Below are 20,155 nucleotides of genomic sequence, written 5' to 3'. Positions count from 1 at the left end.
TTCAAATCATAGTTTGACAGAGTATTACAAATGGATGTTGAATTTTGTCACATGCTTTTTTCTGCTTCAACTGATATGATCCAAGGGGTTTTCTTCAATTTGTTAAAAAGGTGGATTACCTTGATTGATTTTCTGATTTTGAAAGCAGCCTTGCAGTCCCAGATAATCCTAATTGGTTGTAGTTTTATTCCTCTCTCTCTCTCTCTCTCTCTCTCTCTCTCTCTCTCTCTATATATATATATATATATATATATATATATATAAAATTCTGGATTCTCTATATTTCTGCTAATATTGGGTGAGAATTTTTGTCTGTTTTCATGAGGGATATTGATGTATAGTAGGGGTCAGCAGACTATGGCCCCTGGGCCACATCCAGCCCACTGCTGGTCAAATCTGGTGACATCTATTCATTTACATATTTCTGCAGCTGCTTTCTGCCCTACAACTGCAGAGTTGAGAGGTGGCAACAGAAACCATATGGGCTTCAAGAAAGAAAATACTCTCTGACCCTCTACAGATAAGTTTGCTGACCCCTGGTCCTGTCTTTGCGGGCTCCTGTTACCAGGGTAGGGCCGGCTTCATAAAGTGAGTGAAGTTTCCCTTGTCTTCTGTTTTCTGGAAGAGATTGTGTAGGATTTGTGTCAGTTCTTGAAATATTTGGTAGAGTTTACCAGTGAAATCACGTGGGCCTGGAGACTTCTTTTCTAAAAGGTTTTAGCTATGAATTCAGTTTCTTTGACAGATACCGAACTACTTAGGTTAGTTTTCTTCTTTGGGCGAGTTTTGGTAGTTTGTGGCTTTCGGGGGTGGGGGTGGGTGGGGGGTGGGAATCGATCTGCAGTCCTCTGCGTCTTGAGGCAGTTGTTTTTGAATGCCCTGGAGGTGACTCCACATTTCTAAACAAGGGATCTCCTGTAATGACAGATAGATAGATACTCTGTTCCTTTGTTAACAGCTGAGCCAAATAGTCTACTATGATTAACTCTGTTTCTTGTGCAACCCTTTGGCCATCCTGAAGTTTTTCCCCTTTGCCCTCAGTCAGATACCTAAGCACGGTGATTTCCAGAAGCTCTTTCCTATTCCAGGTTATGTCAGGGCTGCTTTCCCTTGGAGCCTGTGCTCTCCAGCCGGGCTGACCCTGACTTTGGCTGCCTCCTCCTCGGAGCTGGAGTCTGTGTTTTATAGATCAAACCTCTTCCTCTTTCTTGGCTTACTCCCTGGTTTTTTTGAACGCGTCCCCAGGAAAATGCTGTTTTAATCTGCTATCGTTAGGCATTCCCAAATCACTGGCGTACTGTAGATATTACCCCTTTTCCACGCCGACCGGTTAGAGCAGTCCGGGGAGCACCGTTACCCCGGGCTGCGGATGGGGCACCTGCCGCGCGGGGAAGCGGGCGGCGCGGGAGTCGCGTGGGCAGCGGGGCCACCGGGAGAAGCGAGGGACGCAGCTGCCCCTTCCACTGTCCCTACGGGCTGCGGGGGGTGGGGGCTGGTGGAGGGGTTCCAGGCGGAGATGACCAGACGAGGTGCGGCGGCCAACCCGAGCGCTCCTCCGCCCGCGGCAGAGCGGGGTCAGCTTTCCCAGGTCAGGGGTGAGCACCCAGGCTGCGGGTGCGCCCCTGGGCCCGCCTCGGGCCGCCGCTGGGACGGCTCGCTGCTCCCGTAGGAGCTCGGAGGGAAAGGACACCGCGAGGCATCGGGGGAGTCTGCACGCGATCCTGGGGATGGGCTGGAGCGACAGGCACACGTGAAGCATCCAGACCTGAAATAGGGGTACAGGTATCCCCCACTCTTTGAGAGTCTGCGTTGCGCCACGTCGCTTTTAGGAATGACCTGTTTTCACGATCGGGAGGAAATCCGAAGAGGATTTTCGCTGTTTTTGAAAAACAAGGCGAAAAGCAAAAATGCGCGTTCGGTGTTGGTTTTGCAGCGAGCGGGGGTAGCGGGCGCGGGCGAGAGCGCAGCGAGAGTGGCGCCACCCAGCGCCTTCCCCGGGAACTGCACTCGGCTTCTCGCCTCCGGCCGCCAGAGCTTTGCCTGGGGTCCGGGAGCATCTTTGCTCCGTCTGGGAAAGCTCAAAAAAAAATGTCCATATAGATGAATTGTAATTGCATCTTTGCTTTATGCCGCCCTGGCTTACAGAAGGTTTCCTAGGAACGCTCAACTTTCAGATGGGAGGGTAGAGGGGTGGGAGAGAATGGACCTGTATTTCACGGAACAAGGACTTGGTGTGCCTCCCATGGCCCAAGGATCCAAACAGACCAGGATCCTGCTTTTGGTTTTAAAAGCAGGAGCTTTGCCCTGGAGCTGAATTTAACAAGCCAGGATGGCAATTGGAGCTAGCCTCAGCTGGGCTGTTCTGTAGATCTGCTCCAGACACGGCCCCTCTGGGCTGGGACCCCCTTCATCTGTGGGCAACTGCCAGGTTAGTTGGGGCAAGTTGGCCTAGGGGGGCTCATCTGGTGGTCTCTGCTCTGCCCCACACAGCCTCTTATCCTCCAGCAGGCTAGCGTGGCCTTTTCACATGGTGTGGTGGTTGAGGGCTGAAGCTGAGCATAATGCACAGGACTTCTTGAGACTCTGTTCCAGAATAAAGCTGGGATTTGAGGTTTATCCAGGTATGGTGATGCCAGCAGATCAGGAGACAACCGCTATTGAAAACAGTTCCCAAGCAGATGGGGCATGACAGACCTTAGGAGGCCTCAGGAGAGAACAGCAGGCATAGAGAAAGAAGGGAACTTCTAGAAAGCCTATCCTGGGGTTTCTGAGGGAAGGAATGGGTGAGACAGGGTCAGGGGGCTAACCAAGTTGGGACTGACTAGTTTGACTCATTTTAGCAGGATTGAGGTGTAGGGCTTACCTGGTGCCTGACCCCAGGGTTACTGGAGAAAGGGGGAAAAGATTGGGGATCAGGGGGTGTTAGAGCCAGATAAGGCAGGGGGAATGGTTCTGGACAGGTTGGCTTGCATGTCAAAGGTGTGCTGGCAGGTGGGTGCAGGGTGTTGAGCTGTTTGCTACCTCTAGGAATTGGCTAGTCCTGAGAGGGGCAGTCTCTGCCAAGCCAGCAAGGCCCCACATGTCAAAACATCAGACACCGAAACTAGACAACATGGTTCATCTAGATCCAGCCTTGGAACTGGTATATCACTTCCACTACATTCTGTTGGCCAACGCCAGTCACAAGCAAGTCATAAGGCCAGCATAGCCCCGAGAGGTGGGAAAACAGATTTCCTTATGGGAAGAGCGGCACAGTCTCCTTGCAGATGCTGTGGATGCCTGGAGCGGGGGTGGGGGGGACTATGGCTGTTTATGCAGACTTTCCCTCACAGTAACCCAGAGGTGTACTCTGCACAGGCACTTGCGTCCAGACAAGTACATGCAGTCTGTGAGGACAGGGGAGAGAAGGGCTTTCCTGGGCATCTCGAGCCTTCTCTAGCCATCTCCTCCTCTTCCTGGCACCTTCAGGAAAGGGACTCAAGTCCTATCTGGGGCTTAATTACAGAGAAGAGTGGAGGCCCCTTTGTTCCCCATTTTTTTTTCTGGGTCAGGAAAAATGCTTTATTGTTACACTGAGGGCCTCCTCCTTCACAGCTGGGGTCATCGGGGCACTTTCAAGAAGGGCTCGTGTAGGACATCAAACAGCCTCCAGGCCTTCTGGGGCCCCAGGCCTGGACACAAAGCCAGATCTTCCCTCGATGCAGTCATGAGCTGTTCCAGAGACCCAAAAGTTGTCAGGAGGGTCTGGCTGTCTGTTTTATTGACTGACTTCACGGTGGTCAGGCATTCAGTCACCCGGGAGACGAAGTCCTGCTCCAGCTTCTCCATCAGGAGGTCGGCCGGCTTCTGCTCATAGGCTTTGTAAGTCTCCAGGTACCGCCCAGCCTCCTCGGGGCTCCAGGCGAGGACCAGGGTGCAGTAGGCCAGGATGCACATCTTAGCCAGCTCCTTGAGGGCCTGCTGAGGATCTTTCACGTCCACCTGGACCAGCAGGACCCGCAGCGCAAAACTCTTCCCCAGGCTCTGCAGCCGCTCGTGGAGGTAGTCCGGGTGGAGATTGTGGTAGCGGAGGCTGAGGAACAGGGCACAGGTGCTCTGGCCCAGCACATAGTCGGGAAGCACGTCACCAAATTCCCAGGGCACATTCCGCACAAACTTCAGCACAGGGTTGCCCCTCTGGCTCCAGCCTTGGGCAGTGGGGACTGACAAAGTGAACAGATGTGGCCCTCTAGGAAAGGAGGACAATGTGACCAGCGGCACCATGCTTTCTTGGGTCGTCTAGAGTCTTTCAGTTGGGAACCAGTGTCCTGCCAGGCCTGCTCACACCAGAGGATCCATCCTCACTGACACAACATGGTTTGATTCCAGGGAGATCAAACCATCTTGGTCTGTGGAACTGCTCCCATCACTGTCTGGGCACCGGCCCATTCTCCATGCCCACCCAGTCCTGCCTCCAGCCAGCTGCCCATGCTCCTGATGTCCCAGGAGGGATGGCCATCACCTGATTGTTGATATAAGCCTGGATGTGTTGCCGGTCATTCCCTTGGTCCCTAGGGACAGTGGCAAGGCTAATGGACTGCTGCCAACCTTCCCAAGGCTTATGCAGCCCTAGGGTCCTGGGGACATCAGGGTAGACTCCCTGGGTGGGTAGAACTTTCTACATCCTTTCCTACCCTTCACCAGAGTCTTCCATGCTTTTCAGTAACTGCCTAGGGCCTATGATTAGGCCATTACATTTCCATGAAACAAAAATAAATTCCCTATATTTTGATAAAACCCAAATCAACCCATTTCCATAAGTAAAATCTATACCTCAAGAAAGTAATCATTTATTTTCCCCATATGTAGGAGAACGTGTGCCCCTCTGGCAGTCTGGGCACCAGGCTCTCCCTGGGGAAGCACCTAAATGGGAAGCAGGGCCCAAGGCACTCATCCCAGGGTTGGGTTTCCAAGTAAGATTGAGATATGACAACTCTTTACATCAAAGACTGAAGAGGCTAGGGGAGAGGCTGGTGGCAGTTCAGGGCACCTAAAAGTCCCCAAGCTGAGTGTTGGCCCCACTTGGCCCTCTGGATTGTCCAGTGACTCAGACATTTCTCTTCATGCTGGAGATTAAAGTACCTCTAGACCCTAAACAGAAGGGGAGGGCACCCTCCAAGCCCAGGAGGAACCCTTTCCTCTGCCCACTGGGGCTGTGTCCCCCATCTCTGCAGGAGGGGCTGAGGTCAGAGAGCATCACCTGTAACTGGGCGCACTGTCCAGGGAGCTGAGGGCATCGATGCTTCCCAGCTTTTCTGAAGGAAGGGAAAGCACCACGGAGTTCTGGGGCAGGAAGGGGTATCTGTAGTTTCAGAGGCAAAAAAGAAACAAAGCTGTTTCCAGAGAAGTACCAGTCATTTACACTGTAGTGAGAAAACAAACAAACAAGTTAGAATCAGCTAAACATGTTAGTTATCACCTCAGGGGCTCCTGTGATTTAGGCTTTTTGTCTGATTGCATGATTCAAGACTGTACTCTCCAAGAAGGGAATCTAACAAGATAATGTGCTCGTTCAACAACTATGTCCTGAGAGCCCATCCTGCTGCCAGGTCCGGTACTGTTCTGGGCCTGGGGAGGCAGCAGGGCCCGAGGCAGTATAGCAAGTGGAAAAAACTCACAGTACCTGGTGGGTGTCTGGGCTCCCACTCTTCCTGTCTGAATGCCCTGGGCAAGTTCCTGCTTTTAATGAATCAGTTTCCGCCCGTGAACAGTGAAAATAGACATACGCATCTCGTAGGATTGTATTAAGGAGAAAATGCACGACATTCAAAGAACGGGTTCATAGTAAATGCTCAGTATGTGGTAGGGGAGGGGAAGCCGAGGCGGGCATAGGCCCCGCTGTCACGTAGCTTACCAAGCAGGGAGAGAAAACCAAGATAAATGTGAAAAGTATCCAAAGGCAGACAACTGAAGTGAGGTGCTGTTTTGAAGGAAGACCAGGAGGCTACTGTACGCTAAGTAAGCAGGTAAGGGGACTTCTCAGTCAAAGTGGAAGGACAGGACCTGACTTCTGAGGACTAGGAGCAGATTTTCTGAGCAGAGGAAATAGCCAGTGCCAAGGCCCTGAGGTAGAAACAAACTTGCTATAGTGTGTGTGGAGAAACACAGAGGCGGTCCAGATACTGGAGTTCACTGGATAGAGGAGGGCGCTCAACCTGGGCACAGTTGGCAGTGGCAGGTCTTGATCACACACAGCTCTGTAGGCAGAGTAATAGCCCCCAAAGATGTGTATGTTCTTACCCCCGAAACCTGGGAATCTCACCCTGATTTCAACCCAGTGAGAGCCATGTCGGACTCCTGATCTACAGAGCTGTAAGATAATAAATGTACATTGTTTTAAGCTGTCAAGTTTATGTTGATTTGTTACAGCAGCAATAGGAAAGGAATACGCTCTCAGCGCCGTGGTGAGGAGTTGGCCTTTTTCCCATAGGTGGGGAGCCGTTGGTGACACTTAAGCAAGGAAGTGATGCCGTCTGGCCCTGACCTCTGACTTTGGGAAGCAGGATCCTAGGGGGGAGGGTGAGGACATGGGGAGAGTGGGTGGGACAATGCCGTGGGCCAGTGCCCACCCACCCAGAAACACTTGGGACTGTTGGCTAGAGAGTGTAGGAAGATCCGGAGACATAGCACACCTTTCATTTAGCCTTCACCATCATCCAGGCTAGTTATTACTCTTAGAATAATGACTCCCAAGACTCCGAGTCTCCCACCATGCCCAAGCTCAAAGCAGCCATTTTATACGTGCCTTAGCTTTGCGCAGGCTGTCCACGGGGATCAGGCCCTCCCTCCTCAGCCCTCTCTCCTCCCCATCTTTCAAAGTCAACCACAGGAGACACCGTTTTCCAGTAAAACCCAGATGTCAGTTCTCATGACCTAAATCTTGGGTCATGTGTGAACATGCATGCACATGTGTGCCACACACTGAACAACCAACAGCCCAGTGTGAACGTTCCTGGAAGGGTCTATGTGTGTGTCAGGGGACAGCCTGGGGAACTGAGAGGGGTCACCAGCAGATGGGGAGACTTCTCGGAGACCCCTACCCTGGTTCCCATAGGCTGAAGAAAGAGGCAGGACATGCTTTCTGAATGGGTGGGCTAGATGCAGTGTGGCACACAAGGTGGTCACACCATCCACCAACTGAGTGTCCTTTAGCCTCAGCTTCTCTAGCTGTAAAATTGAGATAATGGTACCTGCCTAATAGGGCTGCAAGGAGGACTAACTGAGATAAGGATGGTTCCGTGTTCTGCAGCAGCACCTGACTTGAAGTAGGGGACTCGGTAGATATCTGCAGAATCGTAAATACATGAATGAATGAAAAGACGCACTCTGTTAAATTTTGCATAACATGCCCCATTTCTGAGGTTCTGAGGTCCTCAAGTAGTGGAGAGAGGGGAGGGGAGGCCTGCATACCAGGTGGGCTCCAGCAGGAGACTGCACCTGGTTGTGCAACACAACTCTGTGTGTGTGTGTGTGTGTGTGCACACGCGCATGCATGTGCATGTGTGGGAACTGAGCTCTCCACTGGGCTGGGCATTATGTGTGCTAAAGATAATTCCGATGCTGGTAAGACACAACCAGGTCTGTAGGTGAAGGTAGTGACTGGACAAAAGTTAGCTGGGCAGCAAGCCAGTGAAAGAGTAAGGTGGGTCTGGGCAGTGAGATGAACACGATTGTCCCAGCCGCACACTTATTTCATTTCCTCACTCCTTGTTCATCTGTGAGGTGGTTTGTTGGTTCATCTATTGCGAACGCAGATCCTATGCTCAGTGATGAGGATTCCAAGTTGTCCACAACTTGTTTTCTGCTCTCACACATGCAAATCAGCCAGGGTAGAGGTGGGCTGGGAGGGTGTCCGGATGGTGGCCGTCAAGGCCAGCAGGGGGCCGGGTTTAAACTGAGAGGAGTCAGGAGATGGCCAGAGCTGGCACTCCAAGGATCCCTCTCTAAAGTAGACCCTGCCATCCCATCACATTAGGGTCTGGAGAAAGCATGCTGGGCTTTAAATTCTGGATGTGTCACCGTAGCCAAGTGACCACTTGGCTTCCTTACCTATAAAGTGGGCATAATAATGTGTCCACATTCTGGCGTTGTTGTGAGCATCTAACAAGTTACTTGGTGACATAGCTGGGTCTAGGCTCCCTCTGTGGTCATCGCCCATGTGGTCATTGTAAAAGATACACAGGGGGATTGGGGTGTAAATACAGAATTAGAGACAGCTAGCATAAAAACCCCAAATGCCCTGAGTACCCCAGTGGTCCAGAGCCCCAAAAGGAGACTCTAGCTGATGGACTGTGGTGGCTAATTTTATGTATACACTTGACTAGGCCATGGCACACAAATATTTGGTCAAACACCTAGAATCTAGATTTTGCTGTGAAGGTATTTTTTTTTTTTTAAGATGTGATTAGCATCAAACCAGTAGACTTTGAGTACAGCAGATTGCCTTTCATAATGTGGGTGGGCCCCATCCAAAGGACCAGGATCCCCCAAAATGGAGGGAAGTCTGTTTCCAAACTGCCTTTGGATTCAAGCTACATCAGCTCTTCCCTGGGTCTTCAGCCTGCCACATGCTTTGCAGATTTTGACTTCTCAGCCCCCATAATTGCATGAGCCAGTTCCTTAAAATAAATCTGCCTCTTATCCTCTGTCTCTCTCAATAGGATGTGTACGTATACAACATGCATTCTGCTGGTTCTGTTTCTCTAGAGAACCCCGATTAATACAAGGGCCTCAGTCAAATCCCCAGGCAATTTCTCTCATTTCCCCCCAGAAGCATCCACTTTCACTCCGCTTCCTGAGTCCTGGGTAGAGGTCACTGGGATGAAGTTGAAGGAGTTCTAACTCGCTTCTGACTTGGCCTAAAATTAAAATAACTTCTGGAGAAAAAAAAACATGCACGAATCCGACATGACTCAGACGCGGAGGGCTTCAAGCCTTGGCTAGCAGGCACACATTTGGCAAGTGTGCTCTGTCCTTTCCTAGACCTAAAGGCATCAAAACATCTGTGTTCCCATTAACAAAATGCTGACATGACACATAGCTGTGGCTTAGAAGAAACCAGCTCAAGAGACAGCCCCTCTGAAGTCTGAGGGGTCATCCGTGGCCACCTGAAGGGGTCTCGAGGCACTACTGTCACCGAGGTGGCTCTCGGGAATTGTCACTGTATCAAGACTGCCACTGTAAGAAAGACCATCAAGCCAGGTCATGTGAGAAAAAAAGCTTCAAGGACCACCACCCCCCCCGAATCGTGCACACCCCTGGAGTTTCACCCATGCCCTGAGGTGCCTTGAGAGCTGGCTCTGAGGCTTGAATTTCATTTATAAATTGAACCCAAGTGGCCAGAAGGCCTGGATGTAGTGACAGGGGTGGCAGGCCTACTGGGTTCTGGCATGGTGACAGGGTGAGCTGAGGTAGGGGGCACATAACGTCTTTGTCTTTGTCCATCCCTGGCCAGCCCAGCAGGTAGGGTCTTGAGGTATAAAATGGCTCTGGAGGCCCACTCTACCGGGACACTGGTTAGTCTCAGAGAAAGGGGAGTGTCGTAAGTGCTGAGGAGTGTCCGTTAGATCCTCCAGAGTAAATACTGTGAGAGAGTGGGTTGGGGGGAAGGTGCGCAAGATTTTCCCGGGGGTGGCAGGATGTGTGGAGCATAGTTCTGTGGCTGCATTACCTCCAAGAGCCTTTGGACCAGTGCCTCTACCCTCCCAGCTCTCGGTACTGGCCCGTGTGTTCCAGAACCGTCTATGCCACCTCCACCCCGCTGGGGAGCAGCTAGGTGGGGTGACTTCTGCTGCTACTTCTTTCACTGGCTCACGTCCTCTCTGCAAACACTGCCATCCGCACTGGGTGACATGAGGTGCCTCCCCTTTGAGGGGTTTGATCACAGACACCGTAAATCCTGGTGTTTTCCCCTCAAAGATGGAAGAGGTTCACCGCATGTCTCTTCCTGGTTCCATTTCAAAGAAGGTTATTAACTCCAAGAAATGGAAACTATTTTTCGTTATTTATTGTCAGTGGCATAAGTCAGGCGCGGGGCCAGGTTTAGAAGGGATGGAAACTTAGACCAGTGGAGGGGATCTTTTCAAGAAAAATATTAAAAAGGAACTCCCCTCTTCAGCCTCCGGGGTCTGCCCATCCCTCCCTGCAGGAGCGCTCACCTCGCCAGCCCCATCCGGATTTGACTTGACCTCGCCCGGCGTGGCTGCTGTGCGCCTTCCCACCGGAATGGCAGATTGGCTGTGAAGCGGCACGTGGGGCCTGCCGTGGGTTTACAGTTGGGGTCTGGGACTATGAGCTGGGTAGGGGTGGCCCCAAGCCAGCCTTCGCTGTGGCGGGGCCAGGCTGCGGTGTAGGTTGGGGACCCTGGGGGTTGGGCCTGCTTCCCCCTCAGGCTGACCTTGCCAAGGGCCACGTTTACAGAGAGGAAATGACTCTTTCCAGGCCACTGCTCCTCAGTGGCCCAGGTCAGGGGAGGGTAGTGGGTGTGGGAGAGGAGGGGGGCTGATGATTGGAGCCCGTTCCCCAGACAGAAAGGAGCACAGGGGCCAGAAGTGAAGTGGAGGCCCAGGGTCCTACAAGTTGCTGTGCTTGTTGACAGGGAAACGATGCCACGCTCCAGTGTGGAGAAGAAAGAGCAATCTAGAACCTGCATTCTGTGGTCCAGGGTCTGCAAGATGATACTTGTCTGTGTGTGCCTTTGTGTCTAATCCAAAAGCTAAAAACAAACAAAAAGTTAACAGTGGTTGTCTTTGGTCATGGGACTTGTTCTTTGTTTTGATGTGTTTTCAGGATTTTGAATTGCTTGGCCAGGAGTAATGCTTTATTTTTATGATCAAGCAAGAGGCTGAAGCTTTCTCAGTTTGGAAAGGGGAAGCACGTACCTCCTTAGTCCCGTCCAATGACCCGTTTTGTTCCCATAACGCAGACCTCTTGAGCACCTGACTTGGTCTGTGAGGACTCCAGCTTCAGCACCCAGCTCTGCAGATGAACCCAGTTAATGCCTGTGCCAAAGTCCCACTCCAGGTGACACATTCTGAGCATGGCTCTCAAAGGATCCATTTCAAGCACTTTGGGATCAAGAAGGATCCCGTATTAGTAGCAACTGCCATACAGGCCCATCAAACCTCATGTCAAAAGGCAATAATTTTCTGCTTTCCCTGGCACCCTGGCCCTGACCCCGGCATGCTGGCTTACCAAGATCACAAGGATCTTTCTTTCTTTCTCTCTCTCTCTCTCTCTCTCTCTCTCTCTTCCTTTCTTTCTTTCTTTCTTTCTTTCTTTCTTTCTTTCTTTCTTTCTTTCTTTCTATCTTAGGAACTTTATTTCTTTTATTTTTTCCAGTTTTATTGAGATATAATTGATATATATTGATATACATATACATATTTGTATACATATATATTGACATATATATGTATATGTTGCGAAACAATCGCCACAGTACAATTAGTTGACATTAGCTCACATAGTAACAAGTTGTTTTTCTCTTGTAATGGGAACTTTTAAGATCTACTCTCTTAGCAACTTTCAAATGTACAATACATGCTGTTAACTAGAGCCACTATGCTGTACATCACATCCCCAGAACTTATTTATCTTATAACTGGTATTTTGTTCCTTTTGACCTTCTTCATGCATTTCCTCCATGCACCAACCCCTCAACTCAGGCAACTGCCAATCTGTTTGCTATAGCTTTGGGTTTGGTATTTTAGATTTTACATATAAGTGAGTTCATGTAGCATCTGTCTTTCTGGGTCTGACTTATTTGAAGGTCTACCCATATTGTCTCAAATAGAAAGATTTTCTTCTTTTTTATGTCAGAGTAATATTGCACTGTTTATGTATACCACATTTTTAAAAACTTTTCATCCATTGGTGGGCATGAGGTTACTTCCAAGCTAATGTGAATAATGCTGCAACAAATATGAAGGTGCTGATGACTTTCCGAGAGAATGGTTTTGTTTCCCTTGAATATATGCCCAGAAGTAGAATTGCTGGATGATATGATAGTTTCATTTTTAAGTTTTTTAAGGGATCTTAATACTGTTTTCCATAGTGGCTACACCAATTTTCATTTCCTCCAACAGTGCATGAAGGTTCCCTTTTCTCCACATCTTCTCCAACACTTGTTATTTCTTGTCCTTTTGATGCTAGCCTTCTAACAGGTGTGAGGTGGGCTCATTGTAGTTTTGATTTGCATTTCCCTGATGAAATGTGATGTTGTGCATCTTTTTATGTGCCTGTTGGCCATTTGTATGTCTTTTTTTGGAAAAATATCTATTCAGTTCCTCTGCCCATTTTTAATTAGTTTTTTTTTTTTGCTATAGAATTAGATGAGTTTTTTACATATTTTGGATATTAATCCCTTATCAGATATATAATTTGCAAATATTTTCTCCCATTCTGTAGGTTGCCTTTTCATCTTGTTGGTGGTTTTCTTTGCTGTGCTGGAGCTTTTTTAGTTTAATGTAGTCCTGCTTGTTTATTTTCCCTTTTGTTGCCTTTGCTTTTGGCGTCAAATCCAAAAAATCATTGCCAAAAATGATGTCAAGGAGCTTATTCCCGCTGTTGTCTTCTAGGAGTTTTATGGTTTCAGGTCTTATGTTCAAGTCTTTAATCCAGTTTGAGTGAGTTCTTGTGTATGGTATCAGATAGAGGTTCAGTTTCATTCTTTTGCATGTGGCTGTCCAGTTTTCCCAACAACTCATTTATTGAAGAGACTGTTCTTTTCCCATTGGGTGTTTTTACCTCCTTCGTCATAAATTGATTGACCGTAAGTGTATGGGTTTACTTCTGGGCTTACAAAGTTCTTTCTTATACCTTCTTTGTTCTGTCAGCTTCACCCCAGTGAAATGGAAGGCAGGGATGGGCCAGGGTTTTGAGACTTTCCCTCTGTAAGTCTGCCTGAAGCCCTGCCATCGCCCTCCCGACCTGGGATGCAGCCCCACTGTGCTTGGTCTTGAAGGTTTTTCCATTGTGCCCGGCCAGGTGAGCACATCTCATCTGTAATGAGCCTTGAGAGGCTGGTGCCTATTGTCCACTGTGCAGGTGCTGGGAAGGGCTCCAGAAAGTGCCACTAGAAGCAGAAGACAGCTGTGCTTGGACCCAGGAGCCAGTTAGACATACTTGGCAGCTCAGTGACCAAGCAGAACCTAGGCCTCTTTTCCGCCACATACTCTGACCTTCTTTCTTTACTTACTGGAGCCCCATGGCACCACCCTCATGGCACCAATCCCCTTGACATTGCTCTCCTCTTCCCTACTTCAAAATGTAGCCCTTCCATGTCCCCTAGAGCAGCTGTGGCCCAGCGAACCCTCTCCCAGCTGTCAAGACCCTGGACACCTGTACAAAAGCAGGGCAGCTGTTCACCTGGCTCAATGTGCTCGGGGATGTTTCCTCCACTCCCTCCCCACCTCCACCCCCACAACCCTACTCCCTCACTCGAAACTTGCACAAGAGTCTGAATTGCACTCCTGTGGGATATTTTGCTTGGGTCATAGAGTTATCAATTGCTAGTACAAATTGATCGGTCAGACCATTCACCACACAGTAATGTGTGAAGAACAGATGAGACAGGGCATGAGAGTCCACTGGGACACATGCAGTCGAGGGGCCTGGGACTTGGGGCTGGTGACTCTAGGATGGAGGTCACCAGGCTTCCCATTTTGGTTCTATCACTCCTAAGCTGCATGATTTAGGGAATGTTGCTTGACTTTCAGCCCATATGTTTTCTTTTCCTTTTTTTTTTTTTTTTTTTTGAAGATTTTATTTATTTATTTGACAGAGAGAGATGGAGATAGAGAGAGAGAATAGCACAGGCAGGAGGAGAGCTGCAGCAGGAGAGGGAGAAGCTGACTCTTCAGTGAGCTGGGAGCCCTATGCGGGGCTCACTCCCAGGACGCTGGGATCATGACCTGGGTGGATGGCAGACACTTACCCAACTGAGCCACCCAGGCACCCCAGCCTGTATATTTTCATCTATGAAAGAGAGGCAGTCCCAGGCCTTCATAGGGTTGCTACCAAGTAGTCTCTGAATCAGAATTAGCTTTGTAAACTGTGAGGAACTTCACGAATGCAAATTACACACAAGTCACGTAGCCATCTATAAAAGCAGCTCCTAATCATGTCTAGGCCTTTGGGCTGAGATCGAGCGTATAAGCAGCAGCAGCTTATACGAGAAGGGAGTGGATGTGTTGTGGGGAATCAGGTCTGGGTGAGATGGCTGTGCGGTGCTGGGCAGGTAGGGGATTGCAGGAGGTCACTGCCCGGGGACCCCAGAACCTGCATGGGAAGGACCACAATGGGGGAGAAAGAAGGAAAACAAACAAAACTTCCCTTCCCAGCAGTTGCATTTGGGGCTAGGCCCAGTCAGGCCATGGTAGGGTGGAGGCCAAGGAGCCCCCATGGATTAACGAGTTCCAGGGGCAACTGGGGATTCAGCTGTGTCAAAAGCATCCATTGAACCAGGCCAGTGAGTCATCTGTTTGGTGAAATCCCCAAGGTGCAGCGGCCTGGCAGCCTCCCCGGGAGCAGCGGCCGTGGCTCTGTCTCCACCGTGGCGGCAGCGCTCCACTGGCGAGGCTGGAAGCCAACCAGCCTGCGGCGGCCACATGACTTCCAGCTGCCCTGCTGCCTTTTTGAAAATTTTTTTAAATTATAAAAACCAGTACTCATTGTACAAAAAAATAAAATAAAATAAAAATTAGGTACAAAAAAATAAAATTAAAAAATGATCCATAAGCCACTCCCTGGAGATAACCTTCATTATCTCCTTGATGCTCTCCTTTGTTCTGTGCAGGTCACGCGAGTCAGGTTAGACAAGGCTATGCCGAGGTAACACACAGCTCCCAGGGGACGGCCCCCAAGGCCAAGGGCCTACTGTGTTCACCCCCTCCTTTACTCCTTTTTATGTGCTGGCTCTCAAAGGTAACTGAGACTGGAAAGCTTGAGATGTTTATCCCTAAGTGTGATGCTGGGTGTTGATTGAAGTGAGACAGTCTATCATGATAAATAAACACGTGCCACCTTTTTCTATTTCTTAAGCTTTTTAGAGACCATCGAACTGGGTGTTGACTTTCACTGAACTCTTTAACTCTACTGAGTTTCTTTTGTCTTTGCCTTGGTGCATTTTTAAAAAGGTACAGGAAGCATAGAGTGTTCCTGTTTTGCCTGTTTTATACATTTTGTCATCTATCTGTTTTCAACAATGTTCACAGGAGAAAGAAAGAACAAGGTCACCAAGCCCAGATTTCAGAGCATTGATTCAGAGTGAAGAATGAGGGAGTCCTTTGAAGGAACAGACTACTGACTGTAAGGCCCTTGGCGTTGAAATAACTGCTCAACCACCCGATTGTTTAGAATCATCAGTTCTGCCCTTTGCTCCAAAAAGCAGGAGTTTTGTTTTTGTCGAGAAGCGAACTGGCGCTGTGATCTGTGTGCTCGGGGCCTCCGCCTGGTGACCCAGCTCAGCACCAGATGTCGGGGAGTCTTGTGAGGCCACCCTCGCTCATGTTGTGCTTAGGGAGCCGCCTTGCCATTTGGGGCCTAGAGGCCTCAGTAGGACCTACAGGTGACCTCTCAGAAGCTGAGAGTGAGAGTGTGGCACTGAGGTGGCCGCTGCAATGGTGACACCGATTCTCTCTCCCCCGCAGAACTGTTTCAACAAACAGCAGCTCCTCGCGGCCATCCGCCAGCTGCAGCAGGTGCTCAAGGGCCAGGAGACCCGCTTCGCCGAGGGCATCCGCAACATGAAGAGCCGGCTGGCCGCACTGCACAGCTCCGTGAACAGAGTGGGCCCGGGCGCCCCCCCAGGTAAGGTCCCCCCATCTGTACCACTGGGGCCGCAGCACACCCAGGCCCTTCCCCTGTGGGTTCCCTGCCCATCCCACCTGCATGCCTCATCCTGTCCTGAGGCAGGTCCCCAGGCCTTTCCCTGCCTCCTGCAAGGGGCCCATTTTCACAGCCTGGTTAGTAGGGAGCACAACGCAGTGAGTATGTCAAAAAAGCATCTGTGGGCTCTCCTCTCTCTTTTTTTTTTTTTTTTAATTTTTATTTATTTGTGATAGTCATAGAGAGAGAGAGAGAATGAGGCAGAGACACAGTCAGAGGGAGAAGCAGGCTCCATGCACCGGGAGCCCGACGTGGGATTCGATCCCGGGTCTCCAGGATCGCGCCCTGGGCCAAAGGCAGGCGCCAAACCGCTGCGCCACCCAGGGATCCCATGGGCTCTCCTCTCTATCATCTGAATGTCACCCACTTCCTCTCAGACCTGTTCATTCTAGGCTTGGTAACTCCCTCATCCACCTGTCATCCTTGTAGAACTGTCCAAAAGCAGGGCTTTTAGAGCATGAGCTGCTTTCCCCTGCCCTGTCCTCACCCAGGTAGACTCCAGGTGGTTCCTTTTTTTTTTTTTTTCCTAACAGTTTTAAGTTCACAGCAAAACGATGGAAATCACAGAGAGTTCGGTCCCCAAACACACACTTGACCTCCCCTCCATCAACATCCCACACCAGTGTGCCATGCCCTCTACGACCCATGAAACAACACTGGCTCCAGTTTTTCAGGCATGATAGCTAGTCCTCTGACGTGAGTCCCCCATTGGTGGTGGATGCGGTGGGGGATGCTGCTGAGGGCAAGTCCCATTCAGTGAGGTTCCAGTAGCCCCGCAGACTCCCTCCCCAGAGCGTAGGATTCTGACTGACCCTGGGTGTTTCCCTGGTGGTCCCAGTAAGAGCTTTCACTATGGAGCCATTGGATGGGTTTCCAGTGGATTTCTTTTGGCCGCTCCTCAGGGTGGTAGGGGTCGGGGGGCACTCATCATGTTTGCTCTAAGTCATGAACCTGTGGCACATCTGATGTCATTTACTCACTTGAGACACAGTAAGGGCCCTCTCTGTTGTGTGAGATGAAGTTTCCTGGGAAAGGCATTGGATTTCCTACATTTTCAGAGAGTGTGGTAGCAGATCCAGAGCCTCCCCAGCACTGAGTCTGCGGTTGTTTTCCTTGGCTATACAGGTGCAGAGCTAGACCTGCCTGCCAAGGTCCTCATGCTTTCCAAGGCACCGTGAGGCCCCTGCCTTTAGGGGGGGTCACCACAGCCAGACCCTGAGAGGCAGGCGGGGCATCCTTCTTTTTTGTTCTAGATGAGGAAATGGAGGCCACCAGAAGTGAGGTAGCAGTCCTGCATACCAGATCTGACTCTTATTTTTATTTTTTCCTGCTAGAGGCTCAACAGCACAGAGCTTTTCTGCTTTCATTGGATCATAGTTCCTATGGTCCCTGGGAGCTTCCAAAAAGAACTTGCAAGGGATCATTCATAAAACAGCCCTGCCTCTGTGTTGTATTGGAGGCCTCTGTCCACTAGAACAGACGGACAGGTAGCTATGGTTACATTACTGATCCTCTCATTGCCAGATGTAGGGTCTTTCTTCCTTGAAACCTACAAGATTTTTTAAAGTGGCCAATTCTCTTTTTAGATACCGCCATGGTATGTTTGGTCTCTCCTGTGTGCTGGACGGGGAGGCAAGCAGCTGTCAGGACCCTTGCCACAGGGCAGGGGCTGGGGAGCTGGGTCTGTACCTGGAGGAAGCCAGAAGCTTGCAGGTTGTAGGGAAATTGTCTTTTCCCTTTTTTTTTTTTTTTTTTTTAAGGGCATTTGCTAGGAGTCAGGAAGAATAACTTTTGGTCCTGGAGAACTCTTGGCCTTCTTCAAGACTTGCCCTCCTATCTTCCCAGCATCTCTTTCTGGGGAACAACACACCCAGTAAGCGTCAGGGCTTATCAAGGCAGCCTCGTTCCATTCCTGTTACCAAATCTCTAGGATTACTCCACTGCAGATCTCACAGCTTACCTAGTAACCTCATTCCAGAAGCTGCAGGAAGCTTCCCTGTGGCTCTGTAGCCTCACCACGTTGTGCTCAACATGAGTCAGCCAAAGAGGCACGTCCTTCTGCAGGACAGAGGCCTTTGGCTCCCGTATGAGAAGTGACTGGAAATGGATTTGCAGTTGGTCTTTACCCGTTTATTAATTTCACTGACATTTACTGAGCACCTACTGTGTGTGTGCCAGATTCTGCTGCGTTGACTCAGGCATGATTCACCTGTGAGTTGTCCCAGCAGGTAGGTTTTTCTTTTGGAGGATTTTAAAGATTTCTTATCCCCAAAGAGATCCTACTCCTTTCCCCTAAAGCATCTGCAATCCCTTTCAGCACAATAAAGTAAGTTGATATTTTAAGAGAGCTATAAAGGCATTTATTTGCAATCTGGGAGCACCCATGCACTGGGATGTGAGCTCACTGTGGCTTCCAGCTCACAAAGTGATTAACACTGGGTGCCACGTTGAAGGCTTACTAAAGGAAAGGGGTATAGTGATGGTCTCCCAATAACCAGGGGGCACCGTGAGTGCTCAGAGGGGCTGGCTTCTGCCTGTCTGTCCAGGCCAGCCTGCCGTGGCTGCTGCATGCAGGACGCGGGTGGGATATGTGGGCAGAGCCGCAGCGGCCTGCCTGCTGTCTTCTGGAGTAGGGAGGCTCATCAGGGCCTGAGCTGTGTGGGCAGAGCCAGCACAGCTGAACCAGCACCTTCTTTCACATCTGTCTAAAACCCCAAGAGCATTTTCACAAATGACACTTGGAACTTATTTTAAAGCGTTTTAGGAGTGGCTCTGAATTTCTAACTAAACAAAATCTAAATCCAACCTGTCCCACCTTTGGCACTTTCACTCAACAAATGCTGGCCATGGGAGACTGCCCGGCCACAGGTAGAGGAGGAGTGGAGAGCTTCTCTGTGTCCCCACAGCCCACAGCACACATTTGGGAAATCCACTTGGTTCTGCCTTCACAGCACAGCCAGCATCTAAGCCGCCTGTCTCTGCTCCCAGTTCCTGCCCTGGTCCACACCAGGCTTCATCTCAGGCTTGTGCCTCCTCCTTCCTGCCTCATACCCGACACCTTGTGCTCAGGCTGCAGCCAGCTGGTGCTGTCAGCATGGAAGTCGGCCACTTCATGCCTCGGCTCAAACCCTCTCTGACTCCCTGATGCCTCTCTGACTTCCTCCCCGACTGTTTTCCCCTTGACTGTAGTCACTGTGCTCCCCTTGACAGTCCTCAGACCTGCCAGGCACAGTCCCACCACAGGCCTTTGCACCAGCTCGTTCCCTCTGTCTTTCGCAGATGTCTGCATAATTATGCCTTCATTTCTTCAACTCTGCCCCAATGAGGCCTACCCTGACCACCACATTCAAGATTGGGCCCCTCCCCTGGTATTCCCAAACTAACTCCCTATCTTTACATGACACTCCCTACATGACACTTACCACTTCTTATCACCCTCTACCATCTGCTTATGGATCTTGGTTATTGATGGTCACACCTGTTAGAAGGGGACTTCCCAAGAGCTGGGTTTTGTCTGTCTTGGTTACTAATTATTCCAAGCACCTGATATAGTGCCTGACACATGATAAGCCACTCAGTAAACAATTTTTCATTCATTCGTTCGTTCAAGAATTATGTATTGGGCACTCACTGTGTGCCAGGCACTGGGCTGGGGCTGGGGCCACATCAAGGGTACAAGGCCAGGTAAAGCCCCTGCCCTCTCGAGCTGCGTTTGGAGGAAGAACACTGACAACAAATACGTCAAGAAGACAACTCCAACAATTACACATACTAAGAAGAAAGCAAAGTCAGCTTATGCGGTAGAGAGTGCCTGGGGAGGTTTTAGTTAAGCGAGGTGGCCAGAGAATACTCTGGGAGGTGGTGGCGTTCGAGTCAAGACCTGAAGAGTGAGAAGGAACCAGAGAGGGGATGTTCTGGGGAAAGAACATTCCAGGCTGAGAAGAGAACAAAAGCCAAGTCCTAGAAGTGGGCCCGACCATGGCCTGTTCAGAAAGCCTAAGAAACCCAGGGTATCTGGAGCTCCTGGGAGGCCGGGGTGGGTGGGCCAGCCGCACCCACTGGTGAGGGTGATGGGTAGGGGTTGTCCCAGCTCTGACCCTCCCACGCTGCCCAGCTCTATATTCAATCCTTGGTGTCTCTGAGGCGCCAGCTCAGCTTTCACTAGTGGGCATGTATCATCCATGCCTAAGAGTACTTTGAGGATTCAATGAGACATAGCATTAAAAAT

General features: G+C 50.2%; 1 protein-coding gene and 1 pseudogene across 6 annotated transcripts in view; one reads left to right on the top strand and one right to left on the bottom strand.

The window, feature by feature from the left end:
* FBLN7 (fibulin 7) overlaps positions 1-20,155 on the top strand; it is a 48,677-nt gene that overhangs the window by 6,293 nt on the left and 22,229 nt on the right. For 5 of the 6 annotated variants that reach the window (XM_077843298.1, XM_077843296.1, XM_077843301.1 and 2 more), the window contains exon 2: positions 15,690-15,849. In XM_077843298.1, the coding sequence (XP_077699424.1) occupies positions 15,690-15,849 (160 nt within the window). Of the gene's footprint in view, positions 1-15,237; positions 15,349-15,689; positions 15,850-20,155 lie in introns of those variants that run through there. The other variant, XM_077843299.1, reaches the window with a different exon arrangement.
* Positions 3,534-4,278, bottom strand: LOC144280858 (DNA excision repair protein ERCC-1 pseudogene; annotated as a pseudogene).

This window comes from Canis aureus, chromosome 12, assembly GCF_053574225.1.
Source record: "Canis aureus isolate CA01 chromosome 12, VMU_Caureus_v.1.0, whole genome shotgun sequence".
Classification (NCBI taxonomy): Eukaryota; Metazoa; Chordata; class Mammalia; order Carnivora; family Canidae; genus Canis; species Canis aureus.
This window is presented reverse-complemented; position numbering and strand designations above follow the sequence as displayed.